Below are 27,128 nucleotides of genomic sequence, written 5' to 3' on the forward strand. Positions count from 1 at the left end.
CCTGTTGTTGGGAAAGAACTGTCACTACCTGTTGCCAAATTGTACTCTCCAAGCGCTTAGTACAGAGCTCTGCACACAGTAAGCGCTCAATAAATATGACTGATCGAATGAATAGTGAATTCATCAATGTATTGACAAGACATAAATAGCTGACCACGGGGGGAATATTAATATTTATATTTCATCATGAATTGGTCATTTCAAGAGGTTAACAGCTATTATGAAAAAGCATTTAGCAGGGCATTTAGTATTCCTCCCCATTCTTTCCCTCCCCAGTTCCCAGATGATAAACACTATCCCAAGGCTTCTACCCTCTTCAAACTCAGACTTCACGTGATTCCTTGCTTATTGGTAAAATGAATTATCATTATCTGAAAGTAATGGTCTCAAATAACTGTTTTCTGACTGTAATCCTTTTGTATTAATCTATCTTGTGTGTGGGCGTTTAAGAATTCGTGCCCCCACACAATCATATGATTTTTGTTTTATTTGGGAGGGAGGGGGAAGAAGAGGGAGAATCGCCCCCACAGTTTTTCCACCTGGGCTCCCAATCTTTCTTATCCCAGCTCTCTGGGTCATTCCAAATCTCTGACCAGAACTCCAGTTTTTAAATCAAGTCTGAACAGCTCCAAAATGCTGGCTTTCTGGACTGTTTTGAGGCTTGTTGCCATCTGATTCCCAATCCTTAAAATCTCTGCCCCATTTCTGCCCCCACACCCTCAGCTCAGGGAACCACCTGAGCCCAGTGGGACCACCACAGCCACAAAGGGTTCACTCCAAGCTGAATCCAAAGAGCAACGAGCTAATCCCAGAGCTACTCTGGCAATTCTGTTGCCTCTGGGGACTAAGGATGAGGAAGGAAGAGGAAGAAGGATGAGGAAGGAAGGAGACCTGGTTTAGCCAACCAGGAAGTCCTATATCCATCCCCAGACCACTTTCTAAGAACTCTCTGGACCAAAAGTATCTGACCCAATCCACAGAGAGCAATTTCCATTCCAAAAGTGGCCACCCACCACTTGTGGCTCAGGGATGCAAGCTGGGAGCCTAGGAGAAATGAGGAGGAGAAAATATAAGGAAAAGGCACCCCAAGTAAGGAACACAATTACCTAAGGAGAAAAAGCACCAAAGTAAAGGAGAGTATTTAGGACGAAGCACATTCAATTCACCTAACCTTGTCAAAGCAAACAAGATTTAGCTGTCCACAGATATTTATCCTTTGGGGGCTGATGCAGAAGATACCGATTTTTTTCAGTCTCTTTTGCGCATACACAATTCCAGCAGTCATTGCAGCAGGAAGTGCAGGTGGTACCGTAATCGTGATGATATCAAGAGATTCGATGATGATGATACCGGCTGCTACCTAGATTTAACACAAAAGAGAAATATAAGAAGTCTACCAAATTGTCTGAGTTTAACAGATGATACATAAACATATGCACTAGTGTTTTCAACACACAAATCTTCACCAAATCTCTGTAAACCGATTACCAAGCATTGCTTACCGCGATCTCGGTTCTAAGGAGGTGTGTGGACATGAACAATGATCACAAAATGGAATCTGAGAGCAGATACCAGAAATGATGATCCGGTGTGTCCTTTATTGCTTTTCAGGCTTTTTCCAGAATAATATATTTAGCAAGTCTGTCATTCTAAATGAAACCCTTGAGTCTTCTAAACCTTTCTTTCAATATCAATCCCACTTTAAAAGAAGCTTTACTAAAATCCATTAGTGTGTATATCTATATTCGCACACATATATGTATGATTATCACACGTGATATGTATGTATCACACACATGTATGTTTATCAAGGTATTTGTTAAGTGCTTACTATATGCCAAGCAGTGTGCTAGCGCTGGAGCAGATACAGGATAATCGGGACCGACATGGGGCTCACAGAGTAAGCAGGAGGAAGAATAAGTATTGAATCCTCATTTGCAGATGAGGAAACTGAGGTATGGAAGTGAAATAACTTGCCCAAGCTATCATAGTAAATAAGTGGCAGAGCCGGGACTAGAACCCACAACCTCCGACTCCCAGGTCCTTGTTCTATCCACTAGGCCACGCTACTTCCCATATATGATTTTATATATATAAAATCAACTTGACTGCAGAGTTCCTGAAACCCAGGTCCATGTTTAAGCTTCTCCTCTCATAAAATCTGTTTGCATAAGGGCAAGCATATGTTTACGCAGAAGCTATAACATACACCATACCTTATTTAGAATGCTATTGACAATCGTGTAAAGAAAACCAATGCCAGCCACCACCACCAGAAACAGCAGAAACTTGTAGGCATCTCTGTAGAGCTTAAAATCAGTTGGTTTGGGATACAATATGGAACGGACAAGCTGACCTTTGGAAGTACTAAATCCTAAAAAGAAAACGATTTAAGAAATTAGCACAGTAAATTCAGAAGACAACATTGCATGTAATAGTGAATGATCTTATGACGATAAGATTAGCAAGGCTAACTCAAACCAAATTAATGGAAAGTTTAAGCAAATCATTATCTGACGTCAATATTTTGGGAGCGCGTCTAGTGGAGAGTAGAGTCGACCCTAATTAAGCTTATGTGCACGGCACCGGTCATAATAAAATAGAGTTCTCGATTCAACTAGACCACAAAGAATACATTCTAGTCCTATTTTATCTTAGCCATTGGAAACCTGAATGGGTTTATCTGCTTTTTAGTGTGAAACACAGACTTTGGTGAACCAGATTTCTTTTCTTGAAAAAGGGTACAAGCATCACGAACACCTCCTGCTGTGAGGACTTGCCCGAGATATGAAACATTTCCTGTGCCTTTGGGGAGAAAAGAATCATCTAAGCAATAGAACGTAGAGTGGTCCGGGAAACAAAGCCCCATACCTCCTGCCCCTGGGCATAGCAGTGTAAGCCCGAGTGCAGCACATTGTACTAATCACTTGGAAAAATACCACAAAAGAAATAAAAGACATTCCCTGACCCTGAGAAGTTTACATTCTATTATTTCTGCATTAAGCTCTTGGCATCAAAAAAGCAGCCAGTTGCTTCTAAAATATGGTGGACTTCCGTGTTTCACAATAGGTTCCATTTTAGGAGATTATGCAACTCTGCCTAAAAGTTCACTACTAACCTGATAAAATGAGACTTATTAGGTTTACCTCCTCTAGTTCATAATCTCCTATAGCAATGCAATAGTATATCAGAAGCTACTGAGGACGATTCAGGAGGTTTTCATAAATCAACCAACATCTATCCTGTTTTAGGGCTGGAAAGAAGTCTAGCCTAGAAAAACAAGGGGAAGGAGGGGTGAGCACCAGGAAAACACCCAGAACTGGGGACCAGAGGAGTGGTTATGCTGGCCTGGTAATTTGTTAATTCTCCTACTTCCTTTGGCCAGGTTTTTCTCTGATCTTTTTGCCCCTCTCCCCACCTCCCGCAATTACTCCGGGCCTGCTCTTTCCAAACGCTTCTTCCTCTGCCATGGATACCTAAGTCTCTCCATGCTTTTTGCCACATTCCCCTAAAATAGAACCTCCCCTAAGAAAGAACCATCACAATTCTGTAATGCAAATATTACATCATGGTAACAGTGGCTGAACAAAGGTCTTCGATGTGGGAGGAGTGAAAAGTCAAAGTTCTCCAGCTACTACTGGCCAGAGTTTCACCCCTCTATACCAATTGCTGCTCTCTATGTTTACCTTCCCACACTGCCTCTTTGTGCCTCAGGAATTTAACACTTATTTTCTCACCTCTCCATTCTGTCAGCCACGAACACATGCCTTCCTGGAACAGAAGTAGTGTCAAGTGTTGGAAAGGCCATTTAAAAAAAAAAAAAAAGGCACACAGTACCGGGTTCTAGTTCCAGTTCAGCTTTTGGCTGGTTAATGTGAGCTCGATGTGCTGTACCCCTTCCTGCCTATTCACTAATTGCACTTCATGATGCCCCGGGGGGGACAAGACCGGCCAGGATGAAAATGACAGCAGCACTATAATTTCTTCCTCTGGGAAGGTTCTCAGTCCAGGAACCTCAAAACCGCAGCTCATCCGTTGCTCCTCAAAGGACACTCCACTATCGCAACAATAGCAGTGGCCAGACCTGGCCTTCTTTCCCCTCCCTCCCGACTCCTGTCTCATTTTGTCCACTCCTCTTCACCACAGGCTGTTCTTACTGCCCAGATTCTTAATGTACTCCCTCTGTGGAGGAAGAGAAATGAAGACTTTTCTCAATAGCTCAAAGCCCCTCTGCTTTTCTGCTGTTGGATCAAAATATTTATTTTACAACTGGTGCCACTCGGAGCTAACTTAAAATATTTGCTACCGCTTCATCGCTCACTCCTGCTTCCCTTTCCCCCCTCATCTCTGAGATTTGGACCCAGGGGAATACACAGGAAAATTGTATGATAGTTGGATCCACCACCGTCATGCTACCGGGGGGATTAACGTCCTAAGAGATGCCGTGATAGACGCGTTCGCAGGAATAGGCAGCAGAGAGACCTTTGCATCTAAGAGGATGGCCTAGCCAAAGTAGCTAAACTAGATTCCGTTGTCACTAAGTCAAAGCCAGGAAAGTACTTCGGTTTTTGCTGCCCTATGCTCATTCAAAAGGTTTACCCCCTTTCCCAGAGACGTCTGTAAACACTGCAGGCACAGGGCTTGTCCTGCCACATTTTCTAAACCCCAGTCAAGTACTTTTTCATTAACTTACTCAACAAAACTCTAATAGCTTTCAGTGGCTCATTGTGCCCCGTGTACTTGCTGGCAGGCACTGAAAGCCCAGTTGGTAGGAAAGTAAACAAACACAGAAAGTTACCCGGGGGGGGGGGGGGCAGGGGCGGAGTGAGTGAACCGAAAAAACCAGTACAGCTTGGGGCGAAGAGGATGGGGGGAAAGAGCTGTTGTGGCAGTGATGGGAGGGAGAGCCCAAGCTGGGAAGATAAGGATGGAATTAGAGAAGCAAGAAGCAAAGGGAAAGGGGGAGGAGCAAAACAGGGGAGGTGAGGCAACTGCTGGTGCCAGCAGCCGAGAGAACAAGTTGTAGAGTCACGCACAGATCCTGACCGAGCCCACCTCGGCCTGAGCAGACCCCTGGATCTGCAGCATCTAGGACCGATGCAGACCGGTTAGCATCATGACTGGGCCTGAGCGGAACTGGATCTGGGTGTGGACTTGGGCCTCACTTTTGCAGTACAAGTTAGGTGTGCCTGGGCAAGTACAGCTGTCCCTGTGGGTTGCTGGATTTACTTCCCCCGTCCACTAAAACCACCCAAGATGAAGAAGAAGTCAAGCTTTCAAGGTAGAATCTAAGTGTTGCGCACAGCAAAACTCTCCTAAAAGGGGACAGTGAGGGAGATGGGTGAGAAAAAAAAAATGGCTGGATCTGGTCTACACCTCGCTAAGAGGTCTGGCTTTGCTGTGGCCCAAACTAACTTTCCAGGCCAGGATCTGCAGGCCATCCTGGACCCAAGAAGGTCTCCAGATTGAGCAAGAAGACAACATCTGAGGGGAAGGGAATAGGGTCAATACAAGATCCTGTGAATTTAACCAGTTTCAGTTCACAGAAACTTCAGGTGCTCTATCAAAAATTATATTAGAGCAGACTGCACAACCTGTGTGAATTAGTTTCTCTCTGAGGTCTGATCGGTTCTTCACAACCAATTAAGTTTTACTCCTTACCCAACTTCAAAAGCACACAGAACTGAGGGAAAACTCAAAATATCAAAAGCACATCATTTTGGGCTATCTTTTAACTGTAAATTATTTTACTTAACTTTCAAAAGATAGCAAATTTATCACTTCAATTCAAATGAAATAAAGGTAAAATAACATTTTGTGTACCTGTTCTAACTACTATGGCTTTGACCAGTTCTCCAGTGTAAAATCGAGTTTGAATGACATTAGTTCCGCAGAACAAAGTGTGCCGTTTGTGTATTTCGGGATCGTAGGTTTCATCTTGCATTCCTTTTGAGTCCACTGAAGGGTTTGGCAAATTTGTTTTTGTTACAGGAACACTTTCACCTTAAATACATTAAAAAAATCTTTGTCTTAGAAGAAAGCACAGAAGCCTCTGTCACACAGAAAATTTTAAAAATATAAAAATATCAAATATACTAAACAATCAACAGTTTAACATGTGCAACTCCTTCCAAACTATTCGGCATAGTCCAGCCTAATCTAGATCATCTATCTGGGCTCTGTTCTGGCTTGCTACGCTTAGAGTGCAGAAACTCCAATAATTGCAAACAACTTCAGAAAGATATTTAGAAATCAGTGCAAATCACCCAAGGAAATGAAACCCATAATGCTAATCAAACATTTCAGAATTGAGATGAGTTCTAGAAAACTTTCTTAATTACTTGAAAAATACTTAAGAAAATGCATATAAATCAGTCAGATGAACTTACCAATTCATAAAAGCTACCAAAACTTTGGAAAATATGGTTTTTGCATGAATATTATTGCAGTAATGTAAGCAAATACCACATTCTTTTGGCACTAATTCAGTGATACCGCCGCCAAACTCAGTAAGGGTAGTCTCTTAACTCATTTTACCTGTTAGCATGCTTTCATTAACAATGCAGGTACCACTTATAAGTACCGCATCACAAGGCATGACTGTCCCATTTGATGGAATCACTATGATATCCCCGGGTACAAGGTCCGTGGAGAAGATCTCTTCTGTTTCTGAATTAAAGAAAGAGAATGAACAGTCAGGTGATTATTGCAGCACAAAGGAGGTAAATTCCAAATATTTTCTTTCAGCCGTTCTTAATTTTTCACAGTAGAGGCTGGAATTACAACCCAGGTCTTCTGCTCACCCCGTAGTCTATGACAACAAAAGGCTGCTTGGAGCAATAGTGGAAGTTTGTGGCAGCTGTTGGGAGTGGTTGCTGTGGCTGGGACTCTTGGACTCTGGGCCATGAGGAGCCTGAAATTTTGCTCTTCTAACCACACTACCCTACAGATGTCTGTTTTTATTTTTTAAAGCTATCCTTGCCTTTGACATTTTCATGTTTTATTGTTTCATTTCTCCTTATGGGTCTACCACCAGGCCCCTTTCCCTGCCTTATATCCTTTGATTGTAAATCCCCTGAAGGCCAGGAACTGTATTTAATTTCTACCTTTGTGTTCTCTCTGTGCTTAGTACATAGCAATCAGTAGTATTTATTGAACATTGCTATGCACACAATATGCACTTAAAAAATACTTCCTTGACATGCAATCCTCAGGGTTAAGGATGTATGTCCACCTAACCTCCCTAACTTTCTTCCCTAGTAATCTCTTCGGGCTTTTTCATCCATGAATTTATCTAAGCCTGCTTTTAATTCCCCTATAGCCTAGCTGCGGCCCTGCACACACGAAACACTCATATACCACCGACTGCGTGCCATTCAAAATGATGTTTAAAAAAAAAGGTTTCAAATTATCATACTGCTCTAAGACTTAACCTAGATCAAAGATGATTCCAATGATTCACTAAAGAAAAATAATTCACAATTCCACATTTTTTCTCCACATCTCTGTGCATCTGCCATTTGTCCCCTAGGTCTATAACAACAGCTACTGGTAGCCTAAATTGACTGTAACCCCCAGAGAGACTAGCAAGAAACCAAAGTAGAAATCCACACTTCTGATTTCTCAAACTTACGAAAGACTGACAATTTCCTCCTTACGGTATCCTAACGTGATACACTGGTATTTGTGATGGCATATTTCAATAATGCATCTTAGAGGGCATTTTTCTGACATTACTGGAAGAAGTGAGAAGTGAAAATTCAAAACATTCTTACAGGAAAGGGAATTATAAACTCTCTCTACTCACCATAGAGAAGTCTGAAGAAGAGGAAATGGGTGAGAACCCAATCAGTCATACTTATTGACCACTTACGGTATGCAAACCTCTCTACTAAGTATTTGGGAGAGTACAATATAACAGACTGGGAGGACCACGTTCCCTGCCGACAAGGAGTTTACAGTCTAACGGGGGAGTCAGGACATTAAAATACATTACATATAGGTACAATAGTGCTGTGGGGCAGAGGTGGGAGGGAATAAAGGGTACAAATTCAAGTGCGGGAAGAACAAATCCAAGAAATAAGAACTCAAATAGTTGGAGGAACATTCACAGGGTGAAAAGCCAAAGCCGCAGAGGAAGAGCAAAGAGGCAGAATGAGAGGATGAGAGACCGGAGCCTACCGAGTGAGAAAAAAGAAAACCCTGAAGGAAAGCAACAGGAACTAGCGTCAGGTGACCATAACGACTGCACTGTCGAGGAGGCTATGTTATGGCCCACACCACAATAACTGCTGATAACCACAAATTCAAACTGTGGATGTCTGCAAAATTCACTGAACCAGGAGAAAAATTAGCCAGTCACTCATCTACCTCTGTATGCCTCTGGACACGATCTTCTCGGATCATCGGTGGGGCTCAGACCTGTGGATCTTTGCCCTCTTCTCTCTTGTACCCAGTCTCTCTCATTCCCAAAATACTGCGGGCCCCGGGGTTCCCAACTAAAGGGCCGAACTCTAGGGCAGCAGAGCCAAGGAGGGTGGCTCCAAGGGCCATGCCTAGATTAAACTGTAATTGTGACCCCGTGCCTTGTGCTATAAATAAGAAACATTTCATCTTGACCGTAGAGCATTATGGGATTTTATGAAACAAAATGGAACGTGTGCCTTTTTTATTATATCTGTTAAGCACGTACTACGTGCCAGGCACTGTACTAAGCGTTGGGGTAGATACAGGATAATCGGGTTGGACACAGCTCCTATCCAAATGGGGGTCATGGTCTAAATGCCCATTTTACAGATGAGGGAAATGAGACTAAGAAGTAAAATAACTTGCCCAAGGTCACACAGCAGACAAGTGGCAGAGCCAGCATTAGAACCCGGGTCTTTCTGACTCCTATCCACTAGGCCACACTGCTCTTCAAAATACATTACCAGTGGTCACACTTGGGAATGCCTTCTTACCATACTACATTACACATTATATTATACCAAGCTCTTGGTACAGGGCTCCACACAGAGTAAGCATTCAATAGATAATACTGATTGACTATGTATTCTCTAGGTAAGATGTTTTCCCTTATTTATCCTGAGACAAGATGGAGCTGTTAGTAAGCTCACTTCAGAGGAAACTGGCCATCTAAGGAGGGAATTTTCAGGACTGATATGGAGAGCAAAGATGCGGTTAACAGAAATATGCCAAATCTAGAGTTTCTGAAAAAAAAACAACAAAGACACAATGTGGTCCTTTGATATATGGCAAGGTGGTACTTATTCAAACTTTTAATTAGTCCTTCAATGGATCCTTTCCTCAAACTTACTGTTACCCACCTTCATTTACTCTGCAAACGGAAACTCTCACAGTACTGTGAGCGGCCACCATATCGTGCAACATAACGTATTGCTGAAAGAGGAAAAGAAGATGTGTGAAACTGGAAATGCCCTCAAAAGTCCACTGGAGAGAAAAACTCCATTATTAAAAAGCTATGCTATAACTAAAGCAACAAATTCTAATATAACTCATTGAGTGCGATAGCCTTGGGTTTGTTGTTTTTTTATTAAGCAGTACAAGTCTAATAAGAGTGAAATCAAAACCAGTAAGAGATCCAGTCAATCGTTCCTTTAAGAAAAGCAAAGGAAATAAGACTTTAGGGAGAGGCGAATGAGAGTCTCAAGGACCCTATTCTGTCACCACAATTTTCTCAGTTGCCGGTTGCACTGAATCAATTAAGCAACAGTATCCATTGAGTCTCTACTACGTGCCCAGCAGTGTACTAAGAGTTTGGGAGAGTATAATACACGCAAGTATTTTCACTAACGAGGTACCCAGCTAGCGTAAAGGTGGTTCCAAACTGGGAGATCAAAAGCCAGGTCAAGAGGCTTAGGCACTCCAGAAAATAAGAAGAGACACAAAAGGCGGTTAAACCATGAGGCAAGAAGCCGAAGCTGCCCGAGAAAAAGAGGTGCCCCTGACTGAACAGCACCATATGCAACTGTGTAGTTTGTCTACATGAGAGAGCCAGGTATGAGTACCCTAATCTTCCAAATCTCTGACGGTGGCAAGATACGACACAGCCTCTGCCATCGGTTTCTCTCAGCATTCCCTAGGCATGGCGGATGAAGATTTTGCGTTTAACAGCAAGGTTTGCACATGCATACGACTTAATGTGAATCGTGCATAAAATGTTCAAGAATAAACAATGACTAAAAGTTGTGATACACACAAAACATTCAGTACTAAGCTTCAAGGATTAAGAACCTTAAAATAAATCTGTCGGACTCCCTGTGATAAATTCAACTTACCTTTCTTATGGTATATAATGAGCTTATGATTGAAATTACAGACATAATCACAATCGCTAGGGCATAGTAATAGTATTCATCTGCAAACCACAGAGCAACACTAAACAGCTGGAAAACGTAAAAAGGATTGAGGACCTGCAAAAGAAAAATTTCAAAATCAAATCCAATGAAGCATTCTTGTTTTCAGTGTCACAGCTTCTTGGAAAAAGCTATGTATTTTGGGAGGTGTGCAAATTCTTGCAGGACACTGGAGTGCCATGTAGGGCACCACTGCTGCAGTCTATTAACCGCTACCTGAATGCTTGAAATGTCATTCTAAGTGTCTTGCAAGAATAAATGCCACCGTCCAAATGCCTAAACTACTGCAGGAGTAAATTACACCCTAGGAGGACAAAGCAGAAAGAATATATTAAATGCTTTTGATTTAGTGCTGGCAGACATGAGAAACAAACCTTTAAATGAGCAACAGGATTGATGACAGCGAAAAACAGACTTAAAAGTAGACACAGCAACAGCCAGTATTAACATATATTGTCACTGCTCAGACTTGAATACTTAGATTTAGGAAGGGCCTCAATTACCAGTGATTTCCAGACCCCCTAAGCTATCACGGGACACGAGACATGTGGTGCACTAGTATTCACTCTGATTGTTTAAAATCGGTTCTAAATTGATCCAAAACACCTTTTTAATTACAAGCTAGGGGCAACTGGGTTTTGTAAGGCAAGAACTGTTTGACCCTGAGGACCGTTCCCTCCTCAAAACATTCTCTGGCTTTGGGTTGGCTGATAATATTAACTTGATTTCTGCTTCCCCTCTTCGGTTGTGTTTGCTGGTTCCTCCTCTGACCCTCATCCTCTTATTGGGGCTCTGCTCTGGGGCTCCTACTCTCTGCCACTTTACATTCACTCTCACTGGGAACTCATCTGCTCACATGGCTTCTACTACTATGTCTATAGGTGATTACCAAATCTACTTCTCTTGGCTCTGATTGACTTAATCTGAGCTGCAATCCCACATTTCTACTTACTACTTTCTACGGGCACCTCAAACTCAGTATCTAAAACAGAACTATTTATCTTTCCCCCTAAACCCATTCTTCCTCCTCCTCACTTGCCTATCTCGGGTGATAAACCCTCCACTCTCCCTGTTCCATAAGACGGCAATGTAGAATCCTTGCTGTCTTTCAACTCTCACCTTCAATCTCCTGCCAATGTCTGCCAGTTCTTTCTCCCCACCCAAATCCATCCCTTCCTCCCTACGCGAACAGGTACAAGGTCCGGGCACAACACGACTAGACTAATTTACCAGCCTCCTTTCTGGTTTCCCTACCTTCGGCCTTTCCTCCATCTTTGCTGATGCACTGATCAACTTCATTTGGTCCAGCTGTCTCCTGTCTTCCTGTGCCCCCATGCGTCAAGCAAAAACCTCTCACGATCAGCATTCCACCGAATCGTCCCATTTTACTTTTCGGCTCTCTTCATTCACATTTCCCCCCAGCTTGCTCTCTTCATTCCTCCCAAGCTGACGCAACTGCACCTCGCTCGGCTCTCCCTCCACAGTCCCCTTGCTCACGCTGTTCCCCCGGCTTGGAACTCCCTTATTCCCCAAATCTGACAGACCACAGTTCTCTCCACATTCAAAGCCCTCTTAAAACTCCACCTCCACCGACAAGCCTTTCTGGACTAATTCCAAGTACTCTGTCATATAAACCCAGTCAACTCTAGAAGTTATGATCTTAATTTTGTATACACGACTATTAGACTGTACACTGTCACTCACTTTGTCTATTCTATTTGTAAATATGTTTATGTCTGACTCCCTGGTTATAGTGCCAACTACTTATGGGCAGGAAATGTGTCACTTCTTTGTTGGTTGATTAGTTCAGTGCACTATGTCTTGAGAGCTTAAAAAAAATTATTACTCCTGCTACTAAAAACCGCATTATTTGGTCCCAGTGTTTATTAAATTATGTCTAAGGAAACAGTTTAAGGGAGGAAAAAGGAGTTGGGAGGATGGGACCAGGGAAAAATATGACAATACACTTCAACAAAACGCTAATAATTTGGGATGAAGGTTCCTTCAGGAACAGCACCCTGAGCTGCTTCTTGGCAAGCAAACTCATTTTTACCATCCAGCTGGCCTTGCAGACATGATGAAATAATGCTCATTATCTTTTGTCTCAGTGATTATCACTATTTCTCAATAGTCAAATAACAGGATGGCAAGCCAAGAGTGTCACATCATCATATGTGCAAAGCCAAACATATCAAACAGTTAATGGCAGAACGTGTACACAGAGGATGATGAGAAAAGAGATGCAGTTGTATGAGTGACTACATCGATTAATGAGCAAAAGAATGGCAAGGTGAATAGAATAAAATTTTAAGAATTCTAAGTAAATTACATAGCTGCCAAAAAAACAAAAAACAAAAAACCCAAACTGTCCACAGCATGCTAGGAACTGGACGTGGCATATAAAGACTTGACACTCTCGCCTCAGTCCACATCACACACCTTTACGCCATTCTCCCTCGGCTTCAAACTACAAATCACTCCTTTGTAGTCCCCTTAAAGAGCCACCTTCCCCAGGAGGTATTCCCTCAAATGGTCTCTGGCTTCCCAATCACTGACTCAGAACTTAAGTATTTATTTCTGTATTCATATATTTACTTGCATCTGCTCTGGCATTCTTTTAATTTCTGGATTGTCAATGTATGTTTACAAATCTCCCAACAGACTGTAAGCTCCTCAGTGGCATGGCTCACTTTTTTTTGTTCCTTTTATCTGTTCCTCACGCTCCTAAGCAGTCTCCTTTCACAGTAGATACTCACTAAACATTGACTGACGGCTGATTTCTATTCCTTTATATCCTCCACGACCCCCAGTGTCATTCGGACCAATGTTATTAGCTAGATTTCCTTGAAGAACCAAAAATCTCCTCAGCCTTAAATTAAGGCGTCTTCCAAATAACTTCACCGCAAGGTCAATTATAAAAAATTGATACTGCGCTCTCACCTCTTTCACCAGGAGTTTAAAAACAGAAGGCACTTTCACTGTAATTTCATTTATTCCGTAAAGCAATTTTCTAGAAAAAGAAAAGCAGGAGTGGTATATAAGCATGATCTGTTCCATCTCATACATTATCATATTCCAGCGGCCTGAAAATGTCTGTGAGTGAACACTGCTAACTCTCCAAATTAAAATGTATACAGCATTTCTTTTCCTCTAAAGAGCTGAGTTAATATGTGACCGTATTAGAACACCGAACGATGAGTCAAGAATCTTGGCTTGGTGCCCGACTGGAAAACCTCCCAACAAGTCTCCCTTGATAGTTTCCAGCACCTTAAGACATATAAATCCATCACACACCTATAGCACTTAAGAACTTACTTATCCGCATCTTCGGGACGTTCAAATATTTATTGATTACTCCATTTGTGAATATTTAAACATCTGTCTCTCCCACTAGAGTGCACATTCTTTATGGGCCGAAGAAACAGAGTGGCCTAGTGCAAACAGCAGAGCCTGGGAGTCAGAAGATCGAGGCACTAATCCCTCACCCCACCTGTCGGCTGTGTGACCATGGGAAAGACCCTTAATTTAGCTGTGCCTCAGTTTCCTCATCTGTAAAACGGGGATTAAACTCCACTCCTTCCTACTTAGACTGTGAGCCTCATGTGGGACACGGACTGTGTCCAGCCTGATTATCCTATATCCACCCCAATGTTTAGAACAGTGGTTGGCAAATAGTAAGCACTTAACGAGTACTATCATTTCTTTTCTTCCTCCCTTCCCAAACACTTAGTATAATGCATCGCACACACAGGGAGCTCGATCAATTGCACCACGACTGTCTAAATCAGATTCTGATCTATTAAGGAATTCTTCGAAAGCAACAGATCTCAGAGTGAGGACTAATACTGTATAAAAAGGCAATTAAAAATGGATTTTGACCCTGAAAACAACTGATAGTAAATGGGACAACCCCTTGAGACATCAGCCAATTTCAGAACGCATCCCTCTGCCAGGAGTTACGGGATGTGTTTGCTGTGGGACGTGAGGAAATCCCTCTTGTTTATGTCAAAGGGTGATATGATTAACTCAGGAAGACCCATCTAAATATTAAGGAAATTGAAGAAATGCCTAAAAGAGAAACAACATGGCTTAGTGGAAAGAGCACAAGTCTGCGCGTCAAAGGACCTGAATTCTAATCCAAGATCAACCATTTGTCTTCTGTGTGACCTTGAGCACGTCACTAAACATCATGGTGCCTCAATTTCCTCATCTGTAAAATGAAAATTAACTATCTGTTCTCTCACCCCACTAGATTATGAGCCCCACCTGATTATCTTGCATCTCCCCCATGTTTAATAATAATAATGTTGGTATTTGTTAAGCGCTTATTATACGCAGAGCACTGTTCTAAGTGCTGGGTAGATACAGGGTAATCAGGTTATCCCACGTGAGGCTCACAGTTAATCCCCATTTTACAGATGAGGTAACTGAGGCACAGAGAAGTTGTGACTTGCCCACAGTCACACAGCTGACAAACAGCAGAGCCGGGATTCGAACCCATGACCTCTGACTCCGAAACCCGGGCTCTTTCCACTGAGCCACACTGCTTATCAGAACGGGGCTTAGGAATTAGGAAACCATTTAAATATCACAATTATCATTATTGCTATTGTGTGAGAATCAGGAAAGCAGTACTTTCCCTGGATGATGACACCCACCCTCACACAAGGAGAAAAGATAACAGCCTTCTCGTGGACCACATCATTTCACTTCAACTTATACCTAGACCACACATATGATTTGTTTGGCCCATTAACGGATGGAGTGCACAGGCAGTAATGAAAATCACATGCCTTGAAGCAAATCTTTAACTGGTTCTGATATACAAAATATTTTTATAATGCTATTAGGCAACTCCTGCTTCGATGGAATTTCACATCGGTGCTAAGAGATACTATGTAATCATATAACATTACCCACTTATGCATTCCAAATCATTTTAATTTGCACTGGAATATTTAATACTAAGGTCTCTCCACCAACTTCAATCCCAACTTGCTTTCTCTGTATTTCCCAATTTAAACTTCTAACCTAATCTCACTCAACTCACCAATCTCTATTCCCTTGCCCTTGCTGTTACTCCCAGCCTGGCTCCCTACCCCACAAATCCAACAGAGCATAGTTCTCGCCCATGTTCGAAGCCCTCCTAGAATCACACCTCCTCCAACAAGCCTTCCTAAAATAATTTCTATCACTTTAGCCACATCAGCCTAGCAGCCAACTCTAGCCCTTATGCATTAATTTAGTCACTTATCTACTTAGATGTGATCAGCTGGACCGTTAGTTCATTATTTAACAATAATAATAATAATGGTGGTATTTGTTAAGCGCTTACTATGTGCAAAGCACCGTTCTAAGGGCTGGGGGGATACAAGCTGATCAGGACGTCCCACGTGGGGCTCACAGTTTTACAGCTGAGGTAACTGAGGCACAGAGAAGTTAAGTGACTTGCCCAAAGTCACACAGCGGGCAAGCGGCGGAGGCGGGATTAGAACCCATGACCTCAGACCCCCAAGTCCGGGGTCTTGCCAACTGAGCCACGCTGCTTCTCTGATTTACTGATTTATTTATTGACTGATTTACTCTACCTGTAAATGATTTTATGTCTGTCTTCCCCGTTAGAGTATAAGCCCCTCATGGCCAGGAAACAGGCTTTGTACTTCTGTTGTACTTCCTCAAGTACTATCTCAAGGCCTGCACCCACTGGATGCTCAATAAATGACGTTATTACTTACTTTTCTACCTTTAGTAGCAGTCAGTGGCTTAGTGGATAGAGCATGGGCCTGGGAATCAGAAGGACCTAGGCTCGGACCTCAGCTCGGCCACGGCAGCCGTGCAACCTTGGGCGAATCACTTAATTTATCTGGGCTTCAGTTACCTCATCTGTAAAATGGGGATTACGAGGGAGCCCCCTGTGAGACGGACTGTGCCCAACCTGATTAACTTGTATCTACCTCAGTGCTTAGGACAGTGCTCGGCACAGAGTAGGCGCTTAACAAGTACCTTTCTTTTTATTAATACTATAATGACATGTTAAATGAATCAATATCAATAATGAGGTCACAAATATTAAAAATATTTTCTTTCGAATAAAGCATTATGAAAATTCTCTTTACACAATTTTCAAAACGATCTTACCGGTGAACGATTTGCTAAAATGCTAAAATAAAGATAAGCATTACATTTAACTTTTTCAAAGAGCCTTTATTTTACATAAGGTAATATGAAATTACCTGTAAGCATGCATCCCCTTGGTCAGTCCTGTACTGTATTTCTCATAAATTGATGTACAAGGAACACCTTCATCCAGTCCCCTAAATAAATGCAGAGGGTTTTTTTTATTATTATTAAAGAGTACCCAAGTTCCAGTGGTCCCCATTTAAAAAAAAATGCCCACTTAATAATGTTGGTATTTGTTAGGCGCTTACTTTGTGCCAAGCACTGTTCTAAGCGCGGGGGTAGACACAGGGGAATCAGGTTGTCCCACGTGGGGCTCACAGTCTTAATCCCCATTTTACAGATGAGGTAACTGAGGCACCGAGAAGTTAAGTGACTTGCCCAAAGTCACACAGCTGACAAGTGGCCGAGCCGGTATTCGAAACCAAGACCGCTGATTCCAAAGCCCGTGCTCTTTCCACTGAGCCGCGCTGCTTCTCTTAACTTAACAATATTAGGAGGCCACATCGTTAAAATTAATTGAGAAATCAAAACTAAAAAACTCAAAATTCACAAAAAACAGTCTAGGATGGGGAATTAATTGTAAAAAAAAAAAAAAAAAGGCAGCACGAAAGCATTTTATGTACACAGGGTGACCACAATATGCTCATCAGTGCCTTGACTGCCTAGCAGTAGAAGGGAGGCGGGCAAGTTAAACTAAAACAGTCAGCAAATACCAACGGCGTACACAGGCAACGGCAAAGACCATCTGACAGTTCCGTTTTGACCATTAATCTCTAGTTTAATGACATCTGTCGAGTCCTGTATTTACCAATTCTATTGAAGACGTTTATCTGTTCAACTTTTTCCCAACGTTCTTTCTAGGCAAACAGCACCAGTGAAAACTGAATAACAGCCGGTAAACAAACCGGTAACGGCACAAACCAAACTACAGGTTGGTAACTAAACAACTAAAAATACAGTAAACGTCAATTTGGGTGGGGAGGGCAGGGTCTCTAGACTGGAAGAGTCCATCAACAGTACAAAACAACGGAGGACCGGGGCTCTGGACTTCTCACAGGGATCGGAAAACAGATTTGCCGGACCACCTGCTCAGAACAGGGTTTCCAGGCCAGAGGACAGGCCCTGGTTTCCCTTCTGACCTTGGTGTGAGGGTCTGGGCTGTCACCTGGGATCCCCACCCCCATCATCAAAAACAGGAAACACCTTGAGAATTTTCAAGTAACGAAAGTGTACCGTTCTTCAGAACGAAGAGACAGTTTACCTCTACACTCAAAACTTTGCTCCTATTATTTCGTTACGTATCTCTCATCCTAATCCCTCTTGAATCAACCGTCTCTCTGAAAACCTTCAGAAGCAAACAGAACCATCTGGGAAATAATAAATGTGTGAAGTACATGGGCCTTGCCCCATACAGGGAAAAAAAAAGTTATCTTACACCTTTGGGAGAACCACAGATCTTTAACTAAATATCACTATTTCATTCTAATTTTTTTTATAGGAAACATTTACACAATTCTGGTTCCTAAAAATTGCAGGTTAGTAAAAACAACAGTTTTTCCACTCTTCAAAATGACACTGCTCCATCTTTGCGTGTTTCATTTCTAGGGGCCTAGAGTATTCTTCCGGCAGTAGGCAAAGGATCTGTGTAACAGTGGACTTACCTGTACAGTACTTCATCTTGATACCTCTTTGCCTCATGCCATGGTGTTGTCAAATAAATGGAATTTCATCTGGTAAAGTTTGATTTTTCACCCCTTATACGCTTTGCCTTGTGATAAAATTAACAACCTTCTTAATTCAACCCAGACAAAAATCACTTACTTCAAAAAATCAAAATTGTGCAGAGTGTCGTTCCAAAAGTACTTTACACTGTGGTGAGTGAAGAATCGAATCTGTATAGAACAAAGATATTAAACTGTCACGGAAATGAGTCTCTTCGTCATCGTCACAAACGGTACTTACGGAGCGCTGTGTGCAGAGGGCACTGTAATACCCCTGATGAGAGTCCCACACGACAGAGTTGGCAGACACTTTCGATGCCCATAACAAGTTTTCAGTCTAGAGGATACTTTGCACACAGTAAATGCTCAATAAATACGATTGCAGGAGGGGGAGAATATTACTAATGGAAACTAACAACTGCTCTGTTCTGATATAGATTAGGGGGTAGACCAATGGTTCTTTTGCTAAATTCACAGATTAGGATCCTGGTGTGGTTTCAGTGACCAGCTCTCATACACATACACACACACACACACAAACACACACTCATGCACTAGTCAAGTCAGCATACGTAAACCCAAAAACTAAATATATTCAGGTTGAAATGTTTTCTTCTTCCCAGGTCATATCCCTTACAATCAACCTCAGCATTCCTGCACCAATTATGTACTTCTTACCTACAGCACACTCAATACACACACTTATACACCTGCACTTACCTACATATCTGTTTTATCCTCTCTTTTGTCAGTAAGTTATTTAGTAGTCTGTCTTTTCCGCTAGACTCTAAGCTCCTTCGGGGCAGGGATTGTGACTTCAAATTCTAATGTACTCTCCCAAGCATTTAGAATAGTGCTCAGCACACAGTAGGTGTTCAATAAACTCTATTGATGGATTGATTTTCAGTTTCATTTCCTGTCCAACCACAGTGTATAAACAAACTTTTGTTCTAGTATTTGGGGAATATGCAGACAAGGGTATTTGGCCATAACACCTATGTGTTCCAGGGACCGCCTCCTGATCGACTAGGAGTTAGTGCCAGTCTCACCTTCATAATATCGCCAGGATCCACCCTTTCTTCTCCATCCATACTGGTATCGTGCTGGGTATAAGCTCTCATAATATCCCGACTGGATTATTGTGTCAGCCTCCTCTCGGATCTCCCTTCCTCCTGTCTCTCCCCACTCCAGGCTACTCTTCATTCCGCTGCCCGGATCATCTTTCTACAGAAACGCTCTGGGCATGTCTCTCCCCTCCTCAAACTCCCCTAACTAATCCCACGGTAGAGGAAATCTACCATGAAGCTCCCCAGGAGGGCAACGGGGAGGAGGAGAAGTCTGAAATGATCTGTCAATACTGACAGATGAACTTAAGCCCAACTAGCAGCATGAGCCACAAAGATACTGCAGCAAATTACCTGAAGCCAAAAGTTACATCTAGGTCGAATGCTGAAGTTTCCACAGAGAAATCCTTTTCAAATGTTTGCCTTTTTCTGTGCCTTTCCTCTTCCCTCATGCCTTCCCGCACTGTCCCATCTGACCCTCTGTCTCTCCGGGCTACACATCCTAGACTCTGGGGCCACGAGGTCAAAAGAGCCTAAAGAAATCCACTCTCCATTCAAACTGAAAACAAGCAGAAGTGGTTTTACGCTGGAACCTTAGCACTGCTGGGGGAAAGCTGTGTCCTTCCCTTTCCCCTGACTCCATAAGTGCTAGAGAGATCCAATGCCAATGTAGCGTGGCTTAGTGGACAGAGCACGGGCCTGGGAGTCATAAGGGTTTCTAATCCTAGCTCCACCACGTGTCCTCTGTGTGACCTTAGGCAAGTCACTTAATGTCTCTGGGCCTCAGTTCCCTCATCGGGGGAATTAAAAGTGTGACCCCCATGTGGGACCGGGATTGCGTCCAACTTGATTAACTTGTATCTGCTCCTCAGCTTAGAACCTGTGTCTACGTCAGAACTTAGAACAGTGCCTGGCACACAGTAAGTGTTTAACAAGTACCATAATTATCATCATACTGCGGCTGCCTGTTCTCCATCTAAAAAAAGTCATGGTTGTAGCAGAGATCTGTGTGACCCGCATGTTCTGTCTCCAACCACGTCTGGAAAGTCTCTTTTGATTTCTTGTGTTTACTTGACTAATGGGAGGATGGAGAAAGTCACTATCCCTTTGACAGGAAGAGCAGCATCCAGAAAGAAGATCGGTTGGTCCCACTTAGAGGTGGGCTGCTGGACCGTCTCCACTTGTAAAAGACAACTGCAATGGACTGTTTACAGCAAAACATAAAACTATATCAGCTAATATACATCTTTTCGTTTTCGCACATATAAACTGTCACCTATCACTAACAAGTTATGAAATACGCAGTTAACACGCACTTGACCTAAAAAAATCTTTGGGTGTATTCACTGCCAATCAATCATATTTACTAAGCACTTACTTGGTCACATACCTCTTGTAACTGGACCTGTGAATATTTATTTTCTTCCGCAAGACTTTCAGGTAAATGAACAGCATGGCCATTTGACACCTTATGAGGAACAGTTTTAGGCTTTTGAATTGAATCGCTTTCTAGGGAAAGAAAGCGAACTTTTGCACAAAACCATATTCTGAATTCATCCTGGGAAGAAAATGGGAGAAAAAATAATATACTTAAGTTTATAATTCTGATGTAAAATTGCAAAGATTTGCTAATACTTGAAACTCTTTTAGTTCAACAATACATTTTCATATCCCTAAATTATGTATTTAATTTCAGGAACCAATTAATTGTACCTCCCCCCCCACCACTCCTGGACCCTGCCAAGAAATGGTTCCCTTCCAATGGATTAAGTGTTCTTGAAAACTGCCGAAGGCTAGGAAAGTATTAAGCATTTCCCAGTTGTCCACTTCCGGATACAAGAAAACCCCTAACATTTCCTGGCTGTTCGTCCCTCTTACCTTTCTCTTGGACTGGAAACTGGGTGGGTATTTACAATGGCCAAATCCTCCCTAATTAAACGGAATGGAAGTCCCTAAGAGGAGCTTCTTAGCATGTGAGAGGAGGCTGGAGAGGCTATCCTAAAACCTCAAAAATGTACCACAATGGCTCCGGGTGTCCCAGAAGCCCGGGTTGTTCTGCCCCTGGCCTTGTCTCTGTAGTATTACCAAGACCACAGTTCATTCATTTATTCATTCGATCGTACTTACTCAGAGTTTACTGTGTGCAAAGCACTGTACTAAGGGCTCAATAAATGACTGAATGTACTAAGCACCATAGTTCTTCTATGATACAGCCATATACGTATCAGCCGAGAGAACAAGAAGGAATTGGCCGGCAAAAACCCATCACAGATGTGCCCAGAGGCTGTGTTGTAAGGGCTCATGCTTGCTCTCTTTAAAACCAGAGAGGCTACGTGGGAAGAGCATGGGGCATGAGAGTCAGATGACCTGGGTTTTAATCTTGGCTTCATCGTTTGTCTGTTAGGTGACCTTAGGCAGATCACTTCACTTCTCTGTGACTCAATTTCTCTATCTTTAAAATGGGGATTAAATATCTGTTTTCCCTCCTACTTAAACTGTGAACCCCATATGACACAGGGACTGCATCCAACCTTACTAATTTGTATCTTCCCCAGTGCTTCTCACAGAGTAAGTGCATAATACCATAACTATCATTAAATACTAATTTCTGAATGACTTGAATCAGAGCACATCGAGCTGTAACTGGGGGAATTAAAAAGTGAACCCAAACAGGAAAGAAAATTTTTATTTAGGTAGACAATGTACATAGACCTGCACTCTCCAGGTCAAAATCAGATCAACCGCTTGGATTTGAAACATCTTTTAAATTAGATGTCCATATCACAAAAAATGTTTCCCCCTAATCTGTAGCAAAGTTTCCCTTATTTCTCTAACAATTGAATTCATAAGGTTAGCACTGCTCACAGTGAGGAGTGAGAAAACCCAAGTTCTATTGCTGAACTCATCAATGATTTGTGATATGGGGCCAATGTAATCTTCTTGTATCTTCTCTACGTATACATAAGAGCTAAGATGATAATAATAATAATATTTATATTATTTATATCATATATAATTTACAATGACTATCATATTATTATAATATAATTACGTGCCAGGTACTGTACTAAGCGGTGAGGTAGGAACAAGGCAATCGGCTTGGACAGAGTATCTGTCACATATGGGACTCTCAGTCTTAATCTCCATTTGACAGGTGAGGCAACTGTGTCACAGATGATAAGTCATTTGCCCAAAATCACACAGGAGACAAGTGGAGGAGCTGGGATTCGAACCCAGGCTTCCGATTCCCAGACCCGTGCTCTATCCGCTAGACCAGGCTGTTTCTCTTGAATTACTCTGAGAATCACTAATACTACACTACTATTATTCTACCACAAAGTCTGACCTACAATGCTCCAGGGAATGGGCATGAAATGGCTTTACGAAGTGGAATGTCTGCTGGGGCTAGACCATCCCAGTGGTGATGTTTTCTGACCAAAGAACCACCTCACGCGGCGCCTTGTTTGGTCGACGGCTCCGGCCCAAATCGTAAAAATAGCCAGCTAATGCGGACAGCAGACCGCAGAGCCCTGCTCGGTGAGAAGCAGCGTGGCTTAGTGGATAGAGCACGGGCCTGGGTGTCAGAAAGATCTGGGTTCTAATCCCAGATCCGCCACGTGTCTGCTGTGTGACCCTGGGCAAGTCACTTCACCTCTCTGGGCCTAAACTACCATATCTGTAAAGTGGGGATTAAGACTGTGAGCCCCATGCGGGACGGGGACTGTGTCCAACCTGATTAATTTGTATCTACCCCAGCTGTTAGAACAGTGCTCACTGATGTATGGTACTACAGCACAGCATCATCACTTTGTGGCAGCCACCTTGATCGAAAATGGATTTTATAAGTGAAGTTCTCGTGTGCTGCACACCTATCTGTCAACTTGCTTGTTATACCCACTATGGCGTGGTGGGGAGAGGACCGGCGGGGATACGGGAGGGTGTGTGCCACCGAGAAACAGCGTGGCTCAATGGAAAGAGCACGGCCTTGGGAGTCAGAGGTCGAGGGTCCGAATCCCGGCTCTGCCACTTGTCAGCTGTGTGATTTTGGGCAAGTCGCTTAACTGCTCTGTGCCTCAGTTACCTCATCTGTAAAATGGGGATTAAGACCGTGAGCCCCAAGTGGAACAACCCGATAACCTTGTATCTACTGCAGTGCTTAGAACAGTGGTTGGCACGCGGTAAGCACTGAACAAATACCATCATTATTATTATTACTGCAGAAACCAACTGGCACTATAATCGATTCCTTTATGCGGGTTCTCGGGCCTGAGGCTTTTGGGACTGGGAGAGGTTCATTCCTCATTCACAGCAAGAGATTTCATTATCATCATCGCTACTGCTACGACTCAGTGGAAAAAACATTTCATTAATCTTTCCCATAACCAAACGTGAATGTTAACTATGACATTTTAAAAGGTTCGTTTAACGTATAGACTTACAGTAGTTCTCAGTAGCACCACTTCACAGTCTTTAATTGAAGATTTAATACATGTCGCTTTCACACGCCACTCCGGGAACCAATAGAGGATGAGGAGGAGGAAGCCACCAGAACAAAACACTCCTATAGCAACTAAAACCAACTTCCAACGACTCAGATTATAACCATAAATTTCCTGCACGGAAACAGGGAAACAAATAATGAACAATCATATCCTTAATTACTCTGGCTGAAGAATCTGGTATAAGCCTGTGTCCTAGTCTGACAGATAAACCTCCCAAATTTCAAACGGCATTTTTCTGTGAGAGGTAAAACTGAAAAATAACAATCAGTGACTACACTCAGGTCAGAACAAAAATGAATTTCTGACTCAATAGCCTTCTGAGGCTAAGGCCACATCTCATATCGGAGTGGTTCTCCTGTTGGCAGATATTCTCCTTAAAGTGTCACGGGACAAAAAAAGCACATGAAACACACAACACGGGGGAAATGTACCCTCCCCTCAATCTTATAAAATGACTACTTTTGGTCAATTTCAGCTGGGCATATTACAGGTTACCCCATGACACACTTATTGCTTGTCAATCCTTGTAATCCACATCCCTCAGCTGACAATGAATACTTATTGACGAATGGGGCTGGGAGAGTTCCTAAAATAAATATCTCAGGCTTTGCCTTTTAGAGAGCTTCAGATGAGACCCATGATTCAGTGCATACGCTGTGTAGTTCAACACAGGCAGGTCAGTAAAAGAGGTTCATCAAAACCCAGAAGAATGCTAAAAAGGTATTTTAGAGGGCCCAGTTTGAAATGTATTCACATGAGCCACCTATACATTGCTTATGATCCGGAACGTTTAGAAAACACACCTCCTCCCTTAGATTTTCTACCCTCCAAGTCAAAAAATCTTAAAATCCCTCCCTAGCTCCAACTCTTCCTCTTTCTGTATCAACTCAAATAAAACTGGAGAGGGAGAAAGGGAGAGGAGGAAGGGATATGTATGCAAAGAGGACAGAGAGCTTGTGTCAACGGCCTGAGATACTGGGTTCCTGCAGCTCTCCAACCCAAAGACCAGCAGCAGCAAATGGGTTACCCTCCCAGGATTTTCATGATACAACCTCCCTACTTGGGTCAAAGGGACTCCAAGAGAAGCAGTGCTGCATCCCCTGACTCCTTCAGCAGAGTTTCCAGGCTCAGACTGAAACACCACATGGAGTTCCAGAATTCCAGGGACCCGAGTCAAAGAAGCCCAAGGGATGAGCCTGCTACTTTCTGCCGGTACCTTTGCTTTCCCCTAATCTTTGTTTCACACCATTTGTTACGAATGGACTGGGGACTCCTTCCTGGATTTTTGTAGCACTGAGGAACCGGAAACAGAATAAAGGTACCCTTATCTCCAAAGGACATGACTGGTCCCCTGCTACTGTCAATTCTAAATAGGTAACGCTACAGAATGCCACATACAATTAAGTGGGTCACCAGAAACACAGAAAGGCCTTCTTTCTTTTAAAACAGATTACTCTACCGGCCACAGGAATGGTCAGCATCCCTAAGGTATGCCTTTGGAATATGTTTCAAAAAAAACTGGATGGTCTTGTAGGGGTTTGAAACTAGCACTGTAAGGAGCAGAAGGCTAAAGACAAATACACAAGTCTTATACAAAAGGTCTCAAACTTTTGTTAAAATTATTTCCTTAAAGATAAAGACTCATCTGAACAATCTGGGGCAGAAGTTACCTCAGATAACTTGAAGTTCAACTAGTCAAATCATATTTAGTTTTCACAGACAAGCCAGACACCAAGTTTTAATAATGTTGGTATTTGTTAAGCCCTCACTATGTGCCAAGCACTGTTCTAAGCGCTGGGGTAGACACAAGGGAATCAGGTTGTCCCACGTGGGGCTCACAGTCTTAATCCCCATTTTACAGATGAGGTAACTGAGGCACCGAGAAGTTAAGTGACTTGCCCAAAGTCACACAGCTGACAGATGGCCGAGCCGGGATTCGAACCCATGACCTCTGACTCCAAAGCCCATGCTCTTTCCACTGAGCCACGCTGCTTCTCTATTTTTGCTCTATTATCCATTTTCTTTTAACATCTGAACTATTCTCAGTTGAGATAACCAACTCTTCAGAAAACCAAGTATACGTAAACTGGCTTTTCACTAAAAGCCTTTAAAAAATGTCAGTGGACTATCACATAACTGTTTTAAAAATAGTGTCTACCTCCCCAATATACATTTTTCCTAAAGCATCTCTTTCAAATTGCACTGATGAATTATAAAAATGAATTACCATTTCATCCTCTTGTCCTTGATTGATAGTCTTCCTGTCTTCTTTATCCATATCTTCTATGCAGTGAAATATCTTTTGAACTTCAAAATACGGGAAGACAACTGAAAGAAAGACACATATTGAGTTAGCCTTCATCCTGAGATTTGTCTATTTTTTACATTTTATGGCGTGGGATTGCATTGTTAGTACAATTAACCTCACTCTGAAAAGAATTTCCAGAACTTAAATCTGAAGTACCTGTCACTGTAAAAGAGATGAAGAACTATTTTGAAGTAGCATACAGTACAATATTCAAATCTGACTTTTACTGAAACAATTCTATCGCTTGCATTTAACCATACAAAAAATATTTTATTATTTAGCAGATCTACAGACTGACCACTTGATCCCAAGAGATTATTTTAAAATTATTAAGGAAACGCTACGAGAAATAAAATGATGCAAGAAGTCAGAAGTACAATCTCATTCATTCAGTAGTACTTGTTGAGCGCTTACTATGTGCAGAGCACTGTACTAAGAGCTTGGAATGATCTCTGAATATCCCTCCACTGGTAGAAAATGTTACCTATCTCAAGAGTCACATAAGTAATACTAAGGGTACCTTAAGGAATTATTTTCATTCTCGCAGTTGGAACAGGAAATCTATAGCTCCTAACTATAAATCAACAAGGAAAGAAAGTTTTCCTCATTTTTTTTCCATTTTCTCAGCAATTTCAGGATAATATAAGGAATTAAGGAGGGGAATGAGGGTAAAAGGTGGGCGGGTGTAGATTAAACACTTTGACAAGTATTAAGAAAAAGGGTTGAATTAGCAGGCCTTTCAGAAACTGCTCTGAAGCACTGAAGTTAAAAAGATCACAGAGAGAAGCAGAAGCAAGTTAAAAAGATCAGAGAGAAGCAGAAGCCAGGCTTGGGTCTAGTCATGGTTTTGACTTTATGAAATCCTGAGCTTGGCCTTCAATCTCTCAACTTCAAGAATGACTCCTGAATCCTGGCTAGGTTTCAACCCCCAATCTCCTTTCTGGTTTCCTAACTCCTCTGTAAACCAACACCATAAA

General features: G+C 42.3%; 1 protein-coding gene across 6 annotated transcripts in view; it reads right to left on the bottom strand.

The window, feature by feature from the left end:
• Nucleotides 1-27,128, bottom strand: part of ATP13A3 (ATPase 13A3) — a 102,317-nt gene that overhangs the window by 34,821 nt on the left and 40,368 nt on the right. For 4 of the 6 annotated variants that reach the window (XM_029068893.2, XM_039912665.1, XM_029068892.2 and 1 more), the window contains exons 2-13: nucleotides 26,071-26,171; nucleotides 23,781-23,954; nucleotides 20,720-20,899; nucleotides 18,378-18,448; nucleotides 16,610-16,690; nucleotides 13,317-13,386; nucleotides 10,299-10,433; nucleotides 9,327-9,399; nucleotides 6,538-6,669; nucleotides 5,824-6,003; nucleotides 2,217-2,374; nucleotides 1,172-1,360 (exon numbers count right to left, since the gene is read on the bottom strand). In XM_029068893.2, coding sequence (XP_028924726.1) covers nucleotides 1,172-1,360; nucleotides 2,217-2,374; nucleotides 5,824-6,003; nucleotides 6,538-6,669; nucleotides 9,327-9,399; nucleotides 10,299-10,433; nucleotides 13,317-13,386; nucleotides 16,610-16,690; nucleotides 18,378-18,448; nucleotides 20,720-20,899; nucleotides 23,781-23,954; nucleotides 26,071-26,121 — 1,494 coding nt within the window. In that variant the 5' untranslated portion in view covers nucleotides 26,122-26,171. The remainder of the gene's footprint in view (nucleotides 1-1,171; nucleotides 1,361-2,216; nucleotides 2,375-5,823; nucleotides 6,004-6,537; nucleotides 6,670-9,326; nucleotides 9,400-10,298; nucleotides 10,434-13,316; nucleotides 13,387-16,609; nucleotides 16,691-18,377; nucleotides 18,449-20,719; nucleotides 20,900-23,780; nucleotides 23,955-26,070; nucleotides 26,172-27,128) is intronic. The other 2 variants (XM_039912664.1, XM_039912662.1) reach the window with 1 other exon arrangement.

The sequence above is a fragment of the Ornithorhynchus anatinus genome, chromosome 7, assembly GCF_004115215.2.
Source record: "Ornithorhynchus anatinus isolate Pmale09 chromosome 7, mOrnAna1.pri.v4, whole genome shotgun sequence".
NCBI classification, from domain to species: Eukaryota; Metazoa; Chordata; class Mammalia; order Monotremata; family Ornithorhynchidae; genus Ornithorhynchus; species Ornithorhynchus anatinus.